At 45.3% G+C, this 16,559-nt stretch overlaps 1 protein-coding gene across 4 annotated transcripts in view; it reads left to right on the forward strand.

The window, feature by feature from the left end:
* LOC117668994 (uncharacterized) overlaps positions 1-8,927 on the forward strand; it is a 45,212-nt gene extending 36,285 nt beyond the window's left edge. For 2 of the 4 annotated variants that reach the window (XM_034423082.3, XM_060693652.2), the window contains 3 exons: positions 154-387; positions 4,024-4,590; positions 5,594-8,927. In XM_034423082.3, coding sequence (XP_034278973.2) covers positions 154-387; positions 4,024-4,590; positions 5,594-7,467 — 2,675 coding nt within the window. In that variant the 3' untranslated portion in view covers positions 7,468-8,927. The remainder of the gene's footprint in view (positions 1-153; positions 388-4,023; positions 4,591-5,593) is intronic. The other 2 variants (XM_034423083.3, XM_034423084.3) reach the window with 1 other exon arrangement.
* The last annotated feature ends 7,632 nt before the right edge of the window (positions 8,928-16,559 follow it).

Genomic DNA, 16,559 nt, shown 5'->3' on the forward strand with positions numbered 1-16,559 from the left:
GGTGGGGCTACCTTTGGAGTATAAGACACACCCAAATTTTGAGCCTCTCTTAGGGGGGAAAAGTGTGTCATACTCTGAAAAATACGGTAATTAGTTCTCCATGGCTTTTCTGAACTTTATGCTTGCCTATATATTTTCACTTCTTTTCAACAGTATTGAGCGATGTCATGGCTTTAGTCACTGACCTCTTAAGCAATTATAAGAAGGGCTTGAGAATTTGGAAATTGCAAGATTTCTTGCTGACAAATGAAGGGCTTGATCTCGAGAAGTTCAGCATTGCGCAGGGCTACAAAGACACAGTGGAATTTTTGGAGCAAAAGATGCCTCAACTGACGTTGAAGTACCAAGTTATCAGGCTTAATACTGTTGTCATTGTACCTCACTCAGGTAATGCCTCGCTTGGATAGATCCATCACTTTGGGTAATGGTTATTGCCATGCATAATGTGAGGGATGAGTCTTGCATGTACATATAGAGTATTTGGATTCGGAGTGAACTAAAATAAGAAAAAAGTTTGGCCTATTAAATGTGCTGGGCTAAGTCTAAACTGTAATCTTCCTTCAAGTATGGAAATTGGCCAATCACTTTCTCTCGTCCAAGCTAGCTCACAATGTTGTCATGGAATAAGTAGGTAACCTTATGTATGCCAAAGTGAGTTTTAAAAACATAAAAGCAAGGAATAAATTGCAAGTGGTCCTTAATTTATGACCATTATTTTAATCACAATTTTAAGTTCAACTCGTGCTGAAAAAAGTGACCTACAGCTCATCCCTGAAGCTTTAATAGTCATACTACCTTCTCAGTTATGTGATCAAAATTTGGGCACATGTCGACAACTGGTCTCATAATGACTGATTTAATGACCACGTTGCTTAGTAGCTGAATTGTGATTGTAAATTGAGGACCATCTGTAAAATCCAATAAATAATCTCTTTCCTTCTTCTCACTTTTTTCCCTCTCCATCCAGTGGTAAAAGAAAGCTATTACAGTTTTTTATTACATCAAAATGTTATAGCTATAGTGACCGACAAATCATTCCTGATAAATTAGGGCAATCTTTTGTTAGGGAGAATTTTATGAGGGAAGTATAGTAGTTGCCTAAAAAATGGAAGACTTTCATAAAAGTTGTATAGAAAAATACAGGTGGTGTTGGGAAAAATGTGTACAAAATTGATGTGACTCCATGGCATGGATTTTCTGAGCTTTAGGATTCACTGAAAAGTTGAAATGTGTTATTAAATCCCAATAACAATTGCAAATTCTGCCATTGGTGATACACATTTATCCTGATCCTGGAATGGTAAAACACCCTTAAAGATATTGTTGGAATATAGTCTTCAGCATCCCTTGCTGGACTTGAAATTCAATAATGGGCCTTAAGTTACTCACTGGTCTATGTTATATCAAATGTAAACAAAAGTTTAGTATTTGGAGTGGACATACACTCAAAATTTAATCGTATATATTCTATATAGAATTTTTTTTGTAATGAGAAAGTTTTTCAACTTAACTGTTATTAATAAGTCTCTGGTCAAAGTGCAAGAGTTGTTGTTTACTCATTAACAATAAGAGGATACTGCCGTGTAGTCTTCATATTTGCTAAGCTAGAAAAACAGCTTTTTCTTGTGGATATTAGAATGGAGAGGGATTAGTTAGACTTTTGCACAATTTCAGTTAATCTATAGAAAGGAGGAGGGAATAGAAAGAAGGCAAACAATGAAGAAATAGAACATACATTTTTCAAAAGGCTCCAAATGCAAACATTTTAGTGGCTTACATGTGTTTCCTTGTTTGAATTTAAATTTATTGTGGCGAAGTTAAAATCCAAAGCTGCTTCATCTCACTATGGTCTAAATTGTCCAAGTTTAGGCAGAGCCGTTTTCATATCCTACATTGTGAAAGTGGGTCTTGATTTTAAGATCTTCTGCAGGCTGGTTTTATGCATTGGAGCTGGAGGGGTAGTAATGTAGGTTACAGGCAAACCTCGTTTTACAGTTATTTCTTTAATGACTTTGAAGTTACAATGGCTTAGGAAATTCTGATTTATGAACTGTACTCATACTTGTGACCATAGTGCCACCCCCTCAGTCACATGATTGCAGTTCAAGCACTTGGCAATTGGCTCGCATTTACTACTGGCTGCAGTATCCTGCAGGAACATGATCACCATTTGCATTTTTTTTCCAGTTTCCAACCCAAAAACCACCATTGGGAAGCTAGATTTACTCAGTGATCATGTGGTTCGTTTTACAACTGCAGTGATTTGCTTAACAATTGCTATGACAATTATTAGGCCTTGTCTCTTCAGTGAGTTATGGTGGAAATTCTGGCTCCAGCTGTGGTTAAATGTTGCGGACTACTTGCATAGCCCCAAATAACCATGAAATGCCAGGTCGCCTGCCCTTAATCTAAATAATAGTGAACCATGTTCTCTTGAGGTATTGTTGAATTGTAGCCTCCGTTAAGAATAACTATAACCATCATGGTTGGAGATGTTAGGAAATTAAATTGAATAAAGAGAGGGGATTCATAACTCCCTCCTCCTTTCCTTTTGGTTCAAATTATTTCCACTTAACAATTTATTTGTTATCTCCTTTCTTAGGAGGGGGGCATTTGATTTTTTTTAAAAATTAATTTTTCAGTAATTTGGCTTAAGTGGATCCTACATATTTTGCAATCACTCACTACAATTTTGAGGCCCAATGTAAAAGTTTAGATTGATCATTAAAAGCACATTCAACCTGCCTGTGTAATGAATTCTACCTTCTATTTTATATGTTATCACCATGAGAAGTAAAGTAGTGATCTCCATTTCTACATGTAACCTTTAGTAACTGTTTGAAATTACAACAGACCCACTCAGAGCTACTTACAATCTGGTTTCAAAGTAATGGACATTTGCCCTTAATGACCAGTGGGGGAATACTGCATTGCCCTTCACCTATTTCCTGCATCCATTCTGCCCCTCAGAGTCCTTGGGGTCTTGGGTCTGGTTTCCCTCCCCACATGGGTCCCTGCAGGCTCTGGTCTTGCCTTCAGGGACTTGCAGGACTTGGTCTGCTCCTCAGTCAGTTCCAAAAGCCAGCAGTATCCAACTTACTTTTCTCTTTTTTACAGCTTCTGATGGAGGTGCCAAGTAGATGCAAGGCTCAATTTTCTTATAGACTACCTGCCATTCTGCAAGCAGGTGTTATTCTCGCAATCCTCTGGAAGCCTCCATTTTTAAGGAGGTTCTGTTTCAAAGATGGTTCCATCCTTAAAACAGGCCTTCTTAAAAATGGAGCCTCTTTAAAAAAACAGACTTCCAAAGGATTGTGAAAATAGCACCTGCTTGCATATTGGCACAAGGAAGCTTCTGTATGAAAGTTGAGCCTTGCATTGGTTGAGTCCTGCAAGCATCTTGGAGGCGGGTATGTGTGTCAGGCCCAAGGTCTGCAAGCTGCAGCAAGTTCCCACGTACCAGTAGACTCTGCAGCCACCTGACTTTCTCCTGAGTGGCTGGATGGCAAGCAGGCCCAAGGTCTGCAGGGACCTTGAAAGTCAGGAACAGAGCATGTGGTGCCTTGAAATGTGGGAGGCCTTGGAAGACCCAGCGCAGGCAAGCCAGAGCCTGCACTAGGCCTCCCTTACCTGTGAGGCACCTTATATGCCGCTTAACAATCACATTTGGGAGGGCAGAATGTAAATCATTAAGCAAGGAAATTATGTGGGCACCTTGCTTAATGACCATCATGACTTGCATTGCAGTCATGTAATGACTCCATTACTGGCATAATTCGAGAACCATCTGCACTGTAATTCTGAAGCTTACAGTTTAATCCCTTACAGAAATGATTCTGTAGAACATGTTTGGGTTGTCTTGATCTCAAGTTGCTGTTAACTATCTTGCTATAGCTTTTTTGGAAAAGTAGCTCGTTGTCTCTTGTTGTCCCTCTTAAGAGAATTAAAATAATAGATGTACTAATATGCTACATGTCCCCCTTCTGTTGTCTCTGCAATAATGGTGCACTGTTTCTTTCCTAGATTTAGAAGAAATCTCTGAACCTGCTTCGGCCATCAGTGAACTGTTTGCAAATGGCTCTCAGTATCAAAACGCATCTGCTTCAGTTGCTGTTGTCCCCCCTGAAGTAAACAACTTGTTTCACACCAACCAGTCTGGTCCATCTACCATGTCCTCAAACTTACCTTCATTTCATGAGCCCCACAATACTTTATCAGTCAAAGCCAAGAGTTCCTCTCTTTTTTCTTCTGTTGTTCAGTCACAGCAGCCAAACCCACGCCAGCCCAGTGCAAAATCAGTCACCAAACAGACAGCCGGCAATTCACAGGTGGCCACATTCCAACCCTCAACTGTTCAGGATGAACTGAAGCAACAGGTAGCCCTGATTCTGGCCAGGCATCCAAATGGGATGTCTCTATTCCAGTTCCGAATTGCCTATAGTGCTACCTTTAAACAACATTTTCCGGTGGGAAATGCTGCTTCTACAAAGCAACGTCTCCTCGAAATGCCAGACATTGTTTATCTGAAGGGTCATGGAGTTCAGGCATTGCTGATGCCCGTATCCCCTGATGTGTCACCTGCAAAACCAGGTATGGCTATTACAGAATTTCCTTAGTTTCCTAATTTGACATTTCTTCTGCATTGTGTTTTTGAAACAGAAAAATAGCTTGACTGCCCAAGATTTTCCTTCCACACTTTTCCACAAACCACATGACCAAATTAAAACAAAATTAGAGCTTTTATTCCAACTGCAAATGTATGAAATGCTTCACAAGCAAGAACACTTCATGTTCATCAGGCACAAGGAGTACACATCTTAAACAAGTAGAATAAGAAGAATTAAATAAGGTGGTTGCTTCTGCCTGTGTTGTCTATTTTTAGACTGAAGTTGGTACCACCACCATTTCAGGGAAGTATCCCCACTCTTCTGTAAAGGAAAGACACAGCTAAGGACAAAGAATTTGGGAGAATAGAGATTGGTTGGTTGGGGGGTGGAATACAAGAACATAGACAGTGTTCTATGTTTTGGTGTTTGGATCTAGGAAGGTGAGGCAAAAAGGAAAATGCAAGACTGTAGAACTTTTCCCCTCATTCGAATGCTTATTTAACTGATTTTAAGGCAAAATCAGTATATGGTAATTGAGCCCTCAGAACTCCTATGGACCATCATTGCTGAAAACCACTAGCAGCTTCCTGACATCTTGCAATGGAAATGTGAGTTTATTTTGCAAACCCTAAAATCAGGCACATGACATTTTTTTTTAAAAAAAGAAAAGTTCCTGAAGTTTTCCTCCACCCAGCCCATACATCTATATATGTGATGAATCTATCTTACCTTAATATGTTGGGTTTTGTTATAGACAATGTGAAGGCCAGTAAAGAGCCAACAAAAGCAATGCAAAGATGACCATAATTATTAAATGCTCAGAGATCTGACAAAATTCTCTCTGTTTTATCACAAGTTACATTTTTTTACAGCCTGTTTCCCAGGTGAGTATGACGCCTGAAATTATTGGCCAAGATCCTATAAGTAGTACCCACTACTTTTATCTATGCACCTTTCAGATAAATTTATGTTTTGTTTCTCCCCAGGTCAGCCTGTCTCTTCCAAAGTTGAGAATGTTGCAGTGGTATCTAGCCTTGAATTGGTCCATCCTGTACCTGGGACTGAACCTTCTGTACAAAGCTTTGATTCTCATTCTGTTTGGACATCACCTTTAGACTCCCCTGAAAATCCAGGAAGCAAGGACTGCTGCATCTCTAAGGACCTATCCCCAAGTATGCTTCTGGCCGCATGCCAAGAGCAAGAGAAGGCCAGAACAAGTTTGCCAGGCTTTTCGGATCAACTGTCAAAAATAGAAGACATTCCAGTGCGCTCTGGTTGTTCTTTGCCTACGAATGAATCACTGATAGTTCCACAGTCTTTGCTGGTGCCTGCTGCTCCCAGGGCTTCCATGATTCCTATACCTAGGCCCCATCATTCCTTCTTGCAATATTATCAGTCCATCAGAGCACTAGAAAATAAGGGGAATAAGCCATTCACTGAACTTCACACCCAGAGTATCCCAGGTTCCATTAAAATTATGCAAACGAACACATCTCATTTGAATGGTCTTGGTGCCAAGCTAAGAGAGATCCCCTTCATTCCAGATTGCTCTGCAGCTTTACCTACACATTCTCAATGCACAGTATGTGGTGAGAATTTGCAGCCAGGTATTCTTAAATCCAGATTTACACCTTCCACTAACTCAAATATTTCTGTTTCATCAGTTGACTCGCCATCAGTTCCCCCAGTTTTAGTAAAACCTTCTGAAATTTACTCTCCAAGGAGTACATCACAGAGCTTCGATAGTATTCAGCCTATGCTTCCAGTGCAACCACCACCTCCTAGCCGAAATACAGAACAAAGGGATTATAATTGTGCTGTTGCAGAATTTGATTCTTTTTCTGAAATACAGATACAATCCAGAGCTTCCCAGCATTTCTCGAGTCCTGACTCCTCTGCAAAGATGAATTCTGTTTCTTCATTGTCTAGAAATTCTGCAAGCTGCTTTCCATCCAGATCCCAACCAGATCACCAATTACAACAGCCTACCCATACAAGACCAGATGATCTCCAATCTATTTCTGTTTCTTTAGCAGATAAAGCCTCTTTGGATAGCATGTCTCCTGCAGCCATTTATCAGAGAAAACCTACTTATGCGAATTCTATTGAAACCAACTCGACCACAGAATCATTCATTGCTTGTTCTGTCAGTGGAGCCTTTCACACTTCATCTGTGATCGCCAATAATTCCAGGGCTTCGTCATCTGTATCCTCAAGGAGAAGGGCAGTAAATCCAGCTTCTTCTCCGTTAGACTTTACTGCCAACTCATATGATCAAATTGCCTATGATTCTGCTAAGAGCACCAGTAATTCCAGTCCTTTGTTTTCTGAGACTCAGGTTTCCGCTCAGCAAAGGGAGTATGCCAGGACATCTGCTACTGTAATCTCAAACACAGAAACAACAAGCCCCACTTCTTTGTCGCCAGAATCCACCACCAGTTCACACCACCAGTTTGCATATGCTTCCAGCAGGATCACCACTAATTCCAGTGCCCTATCTTCTGAGACTTATGCTTTCACACATCAGAGCCAGAACACACAGGCAAGCGAGACTAGAATTGCCTCGAGTACAAAAAAGGCGGACTCCTTTTCTCCTCCTCTAGATTCTACCACCAGCTTACCTTGCCACCATGCCTATGCTTCTTCCGAGGCCACCAGTACTTCTAGTGTTTTGTCAAAGTCCACTGCCTGTCATACTCCAAATGCTGATTTCCAAACTAATTTAAATCATGATCCTCCTAGTCAGAATAATCTCACATCCTCATTGTCTAAACAGGGGGATCAGTCTGCCTCTCTGCAAAAAAAGCAGGTGCCTGTTAAACCTATCTCCAAACACTATAATGGATGTCTCATCCTATAATAGGCTAGTCTTCAAATGGTCCATGTGAAGACATTTGCATATGGACACCTTTTTTTTCAGGGATAGATGAAGAACAGCCTCTTCAATATGCTACCTAAGGGCATTCAGAAACCATCCTTGTCTAAACCAACCAATGACCCCTTACCTATCAACTATCAAGTTCAGAGATTGAATGTTAAGAATATTGTAATTAAATTGTTTCAGCCATAAAAAGAACAGTCACTAGATTACACAGAGTGAAATAGCTACCTCAAATGGCACGTAGCATGGAGCTGCAGTACAGTAATAGAGGAAAGAATGATGGATGCTCTTACAGCCATTCCAGTGCTCTCTAGCTGATTTGCTGGTTTTTTATGTGATGGAAGATACCATCAACAGCATTGAGCCAACGTCAGCTGATTAACTCATTTTTTGAATGGGAAACAGAAGCTGTGATTTCCCCCACCCCCACCCCCTTTCAAGTGGGTGTACGCCCTGGGTTGTCTTGCCCAAAATATCACTGTGAGATCTTCCTTTCAGTTCTACTAACTAGAGCTCTTTTTTAAAAAAAAAGACAGGATAGAACTGTAATTGTCCAGGGTGGTCAGATTCTGTGCTGGAAGCAGCTTGATTTGCTGTTGTGCAAGCGTATAATTACTTTATACTGCTGTTCCGAAATCATGGGTACAAACTGATTCTTGAACCTTCAGCCTTCTCTCTCAATCTTCTGAAATGTTTGTATACAACACCTTTCAAATGTAAACCAATTGATTCAACATCATGTTTAAAAAAGTCAGATTTGCGGGTTGTTGAATATGTTGCGTTCCATATCTCGTAATGTCTGGGAGCAGAATGGTTGAAGATTGTGCATTCTGTATTTTCCTCTGGAAGTTCTGCTGAATCGTCTCACATGTGTTTTGGTAGAAATGCAAATGGATGCAGTTAGATTGGAATGTGTTGCTTTCTGCTCTCCTGCTTCTCCACACAGGCGGAGTGTTTGCTTGCTCATTTCCCGTTTTCCCAGCACTCTTCCCTTTTATCCCTTCAGCTGTCATTGATGTCCCAGTGCTGTATATGTCACTGGCTGACTTGTCCTTCAATCTTCCCAGTACCCTCACCTTAGCCTCCTACCCTTTTTTGCCTATCCTTCTCTTTCTCCTTTCAATGAGAGCAGATTTACTTTAAATCCTTTCTCTAAACCTGCTTCTGGCTTACTACCAACCTTCTCTATAACTACCCTTAAGAGGTTAACTTTTTTCTCTATAGGCATGTGGAAAAAAGGGTAGTTATTACTGAAGAACAAGAGACTTTGTCCAATCAACACTAATTCAAGGCATGTGCAAATTTTTTGCAGGCAAATTTCCATCTCCAATTTAATTGCTTAGGAAATTAATATTTTATGTATTTTTTTGGTTCATTGTGTGGATCTTTTGGCTTATATTTTTCTGTCAAATAAAATAAAATATTTAGCAGAGAATAAATTATGTTAGACATGTTTTAATTTTACATGTTTATTTTATGTAAATGGGTGTGGGCAAAAGTCTATAGGAATTGCTCAAAGAGTTAAGAATTTTATTAGTATCGTACTCCTCTCCCAAAAATATGTGCGTATCATCTATATTATAGAGACAGCCGGTTTAGTGTAGTGGTTGAAGTGCTGGCCCAGAAACCAAGAGACTTGAGTTCTAGGCCTCCCTTAGGCATGAAAGCTGGATGACTTTTAGCCAGTCACTTTTCAGTCCAACTCATCTCTCAGGGCTATTATGGGGAAATAGAAGGCTGGAGTATGCAGAATGTTTACTATCTTGGGATAAAAAATGACATATTTGTAAACGTAATAATACTGTACAGTAATTTGTGGTAGAAAAATGTTGATATCCGAGTCCAGGCTCTCCCAAATGAGTGACTGTTCCATAATATCTGACAAAACAAGCGTCCTTTGTATCCCATCTACTAAACAATGGTAATGAGTGGAACCTAGGAAGTACATATTTTCCTGTATGGTTCCTGCCTTTTGGAATATATAGCAATCTTCCCAAGAAAAATGTGACAACTAGTCGGGGTAGTCATCAGGAGTCCGCATTGACCAAAAAACCAACTCCCCCCCCCCATAACATTGTCTTTCCATTTCCCTGTAGTTGATTATTTTTTTTTATTATCAAACATTAAGCACATGTGAAAGCCTATTCTATGTATCCTGGAGGTTACTAAGGTTGATCCATTAGTAAGATTTAATCCAATTCCACTGGAAATAAGGTAGGTAGGAAGGGAGATTCATTTGCATCTGTGTTATAGGATGGTGTACATGTATGAAATGTAAATAAATTGGCCTAGACATAGATTCCCATTACACTATTCACTCCATGCCCATTTAGTTTGAACAGTCCTTTGTTTTTGCAAGTGATCTCTGGGAGAGGAAATTGATTGCTCATGACTTGTTCTGTGATAGTGATGGCAAGAAAAGAAACTTACACCTCGCTTGTCATTATGCACTATGGCTTTTCCAAGTGTGGGGGATCTAAATATGATTGCGCATGTCCAAGATGGCGGCGCCCGCTGGGATCGTGATCTGAGGATGGGGCGCCGACCTACCTTTTGGGTCCTTTGGGGGTCATTTTGAAGAGCTCCGACCCCAGGACCAGTCAGGGGGGCTCCTGGCCAGCACGGAGAGGGTTTTCTTTCCCTCCGTGACTGAGCAGAGAGGAAGGGGCGATGCACGGAGCGTCAGGCTGATCAGCTGGGCGTCGGCAAAGTCGGCGTTTTTCTAACAGCCGGAGGCCAGCAATTAACTGGAGCGGCAGGCGCCCACCGCGCAGCGAGTTTTCCAAGCCCGGGGGGGTTGCCCGAAGGGTTGCAAGATGTGTCGGGCACCCCCAGAAGATCTCTGGGACGTCGCCGGGCTCTTTCGGGGGCTGGCGACATGGGCGCGGGGGCAGCAGTGATGGCGGTTGCTGTGGAGGCAAGCTGACGGTCAGACGGCGCTGGGGACCCCCCCCCTTTGGAAAAGGAGCTGGGGGGCAACAAACCAACAGGACTGGGAGACCTGCAACCACGGTTGGGGTGAAAATGACCCGGAGTGATCTTCTGGGCCCTGGGAGGCCTCAATTTGTGATTGTGGGGGGGGGCTGGGGGCTCGAGAAAACTGCCCCATTTTGCCCCATTTCTCTCTCCCCCAGCGTTCCCTTGTTAGAACTGGGCCCACCTGGACCAACTGTCAGCCTGTGGGACTCATTGGTGCTATGCTCTATTACTATTTTGAAACCCCCCTGACTCTGGAGAGGGCTATTTTCCACCTGAATGGGAGACTGGGGGTACATGGCTGCATCCCGTCGGCTGAGGGGGCCAGACATTGCCTGACCACCGTGAGAGGGTGGCCAGGTGTCAGAGCCCCTGGGGGCTAAACCGGGACGCTTTTTTACATATATGCACTTTACCAGCTTTCTACATATATGCACTTTACCAGCGAGGGGACTTTACCAGCGAGGGGACTTTACCATCGGTCTTTACCACTGGACAAAATGCTGTGAGAGGGCGATTTTTGGACCTGACCCCTGGACGCTGTCTATATGCATCGGCTCATTGCTGCCACCCCACCACAAGAGGGGGCTGTCCAGCTGACCTAACCACCGTGAGAGGGTGGTTGGATCTATTTCCCCCTTGGAACTGTGGTCGTCCTGGCTTTGGACTATGTCCTCTGTTGTGAGGGGACAGGGGACTTGGTCCTGCAAATATGTCTCTGAGATTTCTCCCATCTTTTTGTCTTCTCCTTGGTCCTGTATATACACCCTCAGGATATGGTCGTGTCACCCATTATGATTAATGTACTCAGCAGCGGAGCTTCTTGGTCTGCGAGACTCCCCCCTCTCGCAGGCTTGGCCCTCCATTCTATCGAGGGCCTACCTCGATGACGGGCTCTGGAGTCCCGAGAGGTGGCATGCTGCAAAGAGGGGGCTGCGGGGTTTTTTAAAATTGTCCTTGTTTAAACTTTTAAAGGGTTCTGGGAGGGGGGAGGGGGGTGGGATTGGAATTAGGGTTGTGGGTTTGGGGGATAACCCACTAGGGGGAGAATCGGGCTTGGCCAGGACGTTCGGCGGGGGTGGTGGGGGATCCAGAGGGGGTCGAGCTGGTCCAGACTGCGTTTCTACCATCGGTACTGTGTGTGGGAGAGGTAGATATGGCGGGAGCAGGGGGCCATATCATGTTAAGGGAGCACGCACCCGCTGTCTTCAAGCGGTAGAGTGCTCCGGCCCCCAAGGCTCCAGCCGTTCTCCAGGTAGCTCAGACCTCCAGGGCCCGGGCCTTCGCCTGATGTTGTGCAACGCCAGGTCTGTAGTAAATAAAGCCCCCCTCATTTGTGATCTTGTTTACGAGGGGGGAGCGGACCTGGCGGGTATTACGGAGACCTGGTTGGGCCCAGAGGGAGGGGTCCCTCTGGTAGAAATGTGCCCACCAGGTTTCCACGCATTCCATCAGCCAAGGTCGCAGGGGAGGGGCGGGGGAGTAGCGGTTATTATTAGAGAAGGCCTTAGGCTGAGGGAGACCACTGTACCTCAGACAGCCGGTTGTGAGTCCCTCCTTGTGAAGTGGGGCCATGGGGTTCAGATGGGCTTGCTGATCACGTACCTGGCTCCCTGCCACGTGGCGGCAGCCCTGCCCGAGCTACTCAACGTTATTGCCTCGGTGGCGGTTGATACTCCCAGACTTATGGTCATGGGGGATTTCAACCTGCCATCCGTGGGTGAGGCATCTGAGGTGGCTCGGGAGTTCATGGCTTCCATGACGGCCATGGACCTGACCCAACTAATTCATGGCCCTACGCACACTGGACAGTCTTTTTGTCTCTGGACAGTGGTTGAGTGATCTCGAGATAGGGGATATAGTCATCGAGCCCTTGTCATGGTCAGATCACTCGCTCCTTCGCCTTGACCTTCGAACCGCAGCACCCCGCCGCAGGGAGGCGGAACCGGTAAGATGGTACCGCCCCAGGCGCCTGATGGAACCTGATAGGTTCCAGATGGAACTTGGGCCAATCCCGGAGGTTCTGGCTCACGCCTCATCTGGGGACCTAGTTGCCGCCTGGGATAGGGCGGCGGCTGGAGCCCTGGATCGAGTCGTGCCTTTGCGGCCTCTGACCCGGCGCCGATCTCGCCTGGCTCCTTGGTTCACCGAGGAGCTGAGGGAGATGAAGCGCCGGAAAAGACGCCTAGAGAGCTGTTGGAGGGCTAGTCTTTCTGAATCTGACCGAACACTGGTAAGATCTCATATTAGGAATTACCTAGTGGCGATAAAAGCAGCAAAGTGTTCTCATTTTGCTGCTCTTATTGCGTCATCAGATAATCGCCCGGCCGCCCTGTTTAGGGTGACCCGCTCCCTGCTCCACCAGGAAGCGCGGGAGGACCCCTTGGAGGGAAGAGCCGAGGATTTTGTTCAGTATCTGTATGACAAAATCACTCAGATTCGGGCAGGTCTGGACTCTTGACGCGATAGATCCAGAGAGGGTGATGGAGACAGATCTTGAGACTGTTATCTGGGATGAGTTTGATCCTGTGACCCCAGATGACGTGGACAGGATTCTGGGTAGATTGAACGCGACCACATGTTTGTTGGACCCGTGTCCCTCCTGGTTAGTGCTGGCTTCCCGGGAGGTGACGCGAGGCTGGCTCCAGGGGATTATAAATGCTTCGTTGGGTGAGGGTGTCTTCCCCGCCGCCCTGAAAGAGGCGGTGGTAAGGCCTCTCCTCAGGAAGCCTTCCCTGGACCCGGCAGTATTGGCTAACTATCGTCCAGTCTCCAACCTTTGCTTCGTTGCGAAGGTTGTTGAGAGTGTGGTTGCGCGACAGCTACCCCAGTACCTGGATGAAGCGTCGTATCTAGATCCATTCCAGTCGGGCTTCAGACCTGGGTACAGCACGGAAACGGCATTGGTCGCGTTGGTTGATGATCTCTGGAGGGCTCGGGACAGGGGTTGTTCCTCTGTCCTGGTCCTGTTAGACCTCTCAGCGGCTTTTGATACCATCGACCATGGTATCATGCTGCACCGGCTGGAAGGGTTGGGGGTGGGAGGCACCGTTTTACGGTGGTTCTCCTCCTTTCTCTCTGACCGGTCGCAGTCTGTGTTGACAGGGGGGCAGAGATCGACCCCGAGGCCCCTTATATGTGGGGTGCCGCAGGGATCGGTTCTCTCGCCCCTCCTGTTCAACATTTATGTAAAGCCGCTGGGCGAGATCATCCGTGGTTTCTGGGTGAAGTACCATCTGTACGCTGACGACACTCAGCTGTACATCTCCACCCCGGATCACCCCAACGATGCCCTTGAAGTGATGTCCCAGTGCCTGGAGGCCGTACGGATCTGGATGGGGAGAAACGGGCTCAGGCTCAACCCATCCAAGACCGAGTGGCTGTGGTTTCCGACGTCCCGATATAGTCAGCTGGCGCCATCGCTGGTATTGGGGGCGAATCATTGGCCCCCACGGAAAGGGCTCGTAACTTGGGCGTCCTCCTGGATTCACGGCTGTCTTTAGAAGAGCACCTGACGGCCGTGACCGGGAGGATTTTTCATCAGGTTCGCCTGATTCGCCAGTTACGTCCCTTTCTAGATCGGGACTCGTTAGCACAGTCACTCATGCCCTCGTCACCTCTCGTCTGGACTATTGTAATGCTCTCTACATGGGGCTCCCCTTGAGGTGCACCCGGAGGCTCCAACTGGCGCAGAGTGCCGCCGCGCGGGTGGTTATGGGAGCAACATGGAGCTCCCATGTAACACCTCTCCTGCGCGAGCTGCACTGGCTCCCGGTGGTCTTCCGGGTGCGCTTCAAGGTTCTGGTTACCACCTTTAAAGCACTCCATGGCTTAGGACCTGGTTATCTACGGGACCGCCTACTATCACCAACAGCCTCCCACCGACCAGTACGCTCCCACAGAGAAGGGCTCCTCCAGGTGCCGTCGGCCAAACAATGTCGGCTGTCGGCCCCTAGGGGGAGAGCCTTCTCTGTGGGGGCACCGACGATCTGGAATGAGCTCTCCCCAGAGATACGGAGGATCCCGGATCTGCGCACCTTCCACCGCGAGTTGAAGACGCTTTTATTTCATCAAGCGGGCCTCGCCTAAATTTTCTCCCTTTTAAATGAAAATTTTAAATTTTTAATTGTATTTTAAAATTATGGGTATTTTAAATTATGGGTATAAATTCAGCCAAATTTATTTAATCTATTTTATTTGATTTTAAATTTTGTATATTTATGTGTTTTATTTCATGGCTGTACACCGCCCTGAGTCCTTCGGGAGTAGGGCGGTATAGAAATTCAATAAATAAATAAAATAAATAAATAAATGTATTTGCTTGAACTGTGTCATCACCAGATTTTTATCAGGTTCGCCTGATAGCCAGTTGCGCCCCTTTCTGAGTCGGGATTCCTTATGCACAGTCACTCATGCTCTCGTCACTTCTCGCCTGGACTACGCCAACGCTCTACATGGGGCTCCCCTTGAGGAGCACCCGAAGGCTCCAACTGGTCCAGAATGCAGCCGCGCGGGTGATTACGGGAGCGACATGGTGCTCCCATATAACACCTCTCCTGCGCGAGCTGCACTGGCTCCCGGTGGTCTTCCGGGTGTGCTTCAAATTGTTGGTTTTCACCTTTAAAGTGCTCCATGGCTTAGGGCCAGGGTATTTACGAGACCACCTTCTGCTACCGATAACCTCCCTCCGGCCAATATGCTCTCACAGAGAGGGCCTCCTCAGGGTGCCGTCGGTCAAGCAATGTCGGCTGGCGGCCCCCAGGGGGAGAGCCTTCTCTGTGGGAGCACCCGCCCTCTGGAACGAGCTACCTCCCGGAATACGGCTGATTCTGGATCTCCGCACTTTCCGTAAGGCCCTGAAGACATTTTTATTTCAGCAAGCCGGCCTGGCCTGAATAGGTTTTATGGGTTAGTTTTTAATTGTATAGCTAGGGGTTTTAAACTGGGGCGGCTGTTTAATTTAATTTATTTTTAATTATTTTAACTTTTATATTGTATGTTATTTTAATTCTCGGCTGTTCACCACCCTGAGTCCCTTCAGGGAGAAGGGCGGGATATAAATTTAATAAATAATAATAATAATCTGCAACCTGATAAAATTGTTTGTCTCAAGTCCCCAACCAACCTTTGTTTCATTCCCAAATCACATTTTCCCCTCTTAATGTCTCATAATAGTAAATGGGTTACGTGAAACCTTTATTAGGAGTTTTGCTATCATGTGCTTCACAAGAGGTGGCATAGTGGTTAGAGTGCAGTACTGCAGCTACTTCAGCTGACTGCTAGTTCAGCAGATCAACGGATCAAATCTCACTGGCTCAAGATTAACTCAGGCTTCCATCCTTCCGAGGTGGGTAAAATGACCCAAATTGTTGGGGGCAATATGCTATTTGGTATACTGTCTTTGGTGTAAGCCGCCCAAAGTCCTCAGAGAGTGGGCGGCATAGAAATATGACAAATAAATAAGAGAGACAAGCCATGATGGGAGATACTCTCAAGAGAGATGCTATTGATCTGGGATCACAATGACCTGTTTTAATTTAAGACAACATCTACTGGAGATCAATATAAGTCTGTCAATCTCAAGAATTTCAGTTTTAATGTTTCTCATCTCCAACAGGAAATGTCAGAAAATCAATGAAACTTGCTTTCCAGGGAGACAGTTGAATTATATTTAAGTGATTGTCCACTAGGACTCCAAGATCCCTGTCACAATTGCTGGCATTAAGCCAGGTTTCACCTATATAGTTGGTTTTTCTTGTTTAAGTGAAAAACCTTTGTTTTGTTACATAAGGTCCAATGTTCCAGTCTGTCATGATCTTTTTGGATCTTGAGCTTGTCTTCTGGGGTGTTGGCTATTCCTGCCAGCTTAGTGTTGTCTGCAAATTTGGAGTTCCCTTTCTATTCCCTCAACTAGATCATTTATGAAGATGTTGAATATATTGAAGAGTATTGGACCCCAAACTGCTTCATGGGGGGGGGGAAGCAGTTGGGGTATCCCAGTGCCCCCCCCCATGTAGATGTAGTTTCATTGAGGGCTACATATTGAGTACAATTCATCAACCAGTTAAATCATACTGAACATGTAGTCCTGAATG

This window comes from Pantherophis guttatus, chromosome 4 (assembly GCF_059756535.1).
Source record: "Pantherophis guttatus breed Tessera chromosome 4, ASM5975653v1, whole genome shotgun sequence".
NCBI lineage: Eukaryota > Metazoa > Chordata > Lepidosauria > Squamata > Colubridae > Pantherophis > Pantherophis guttatus.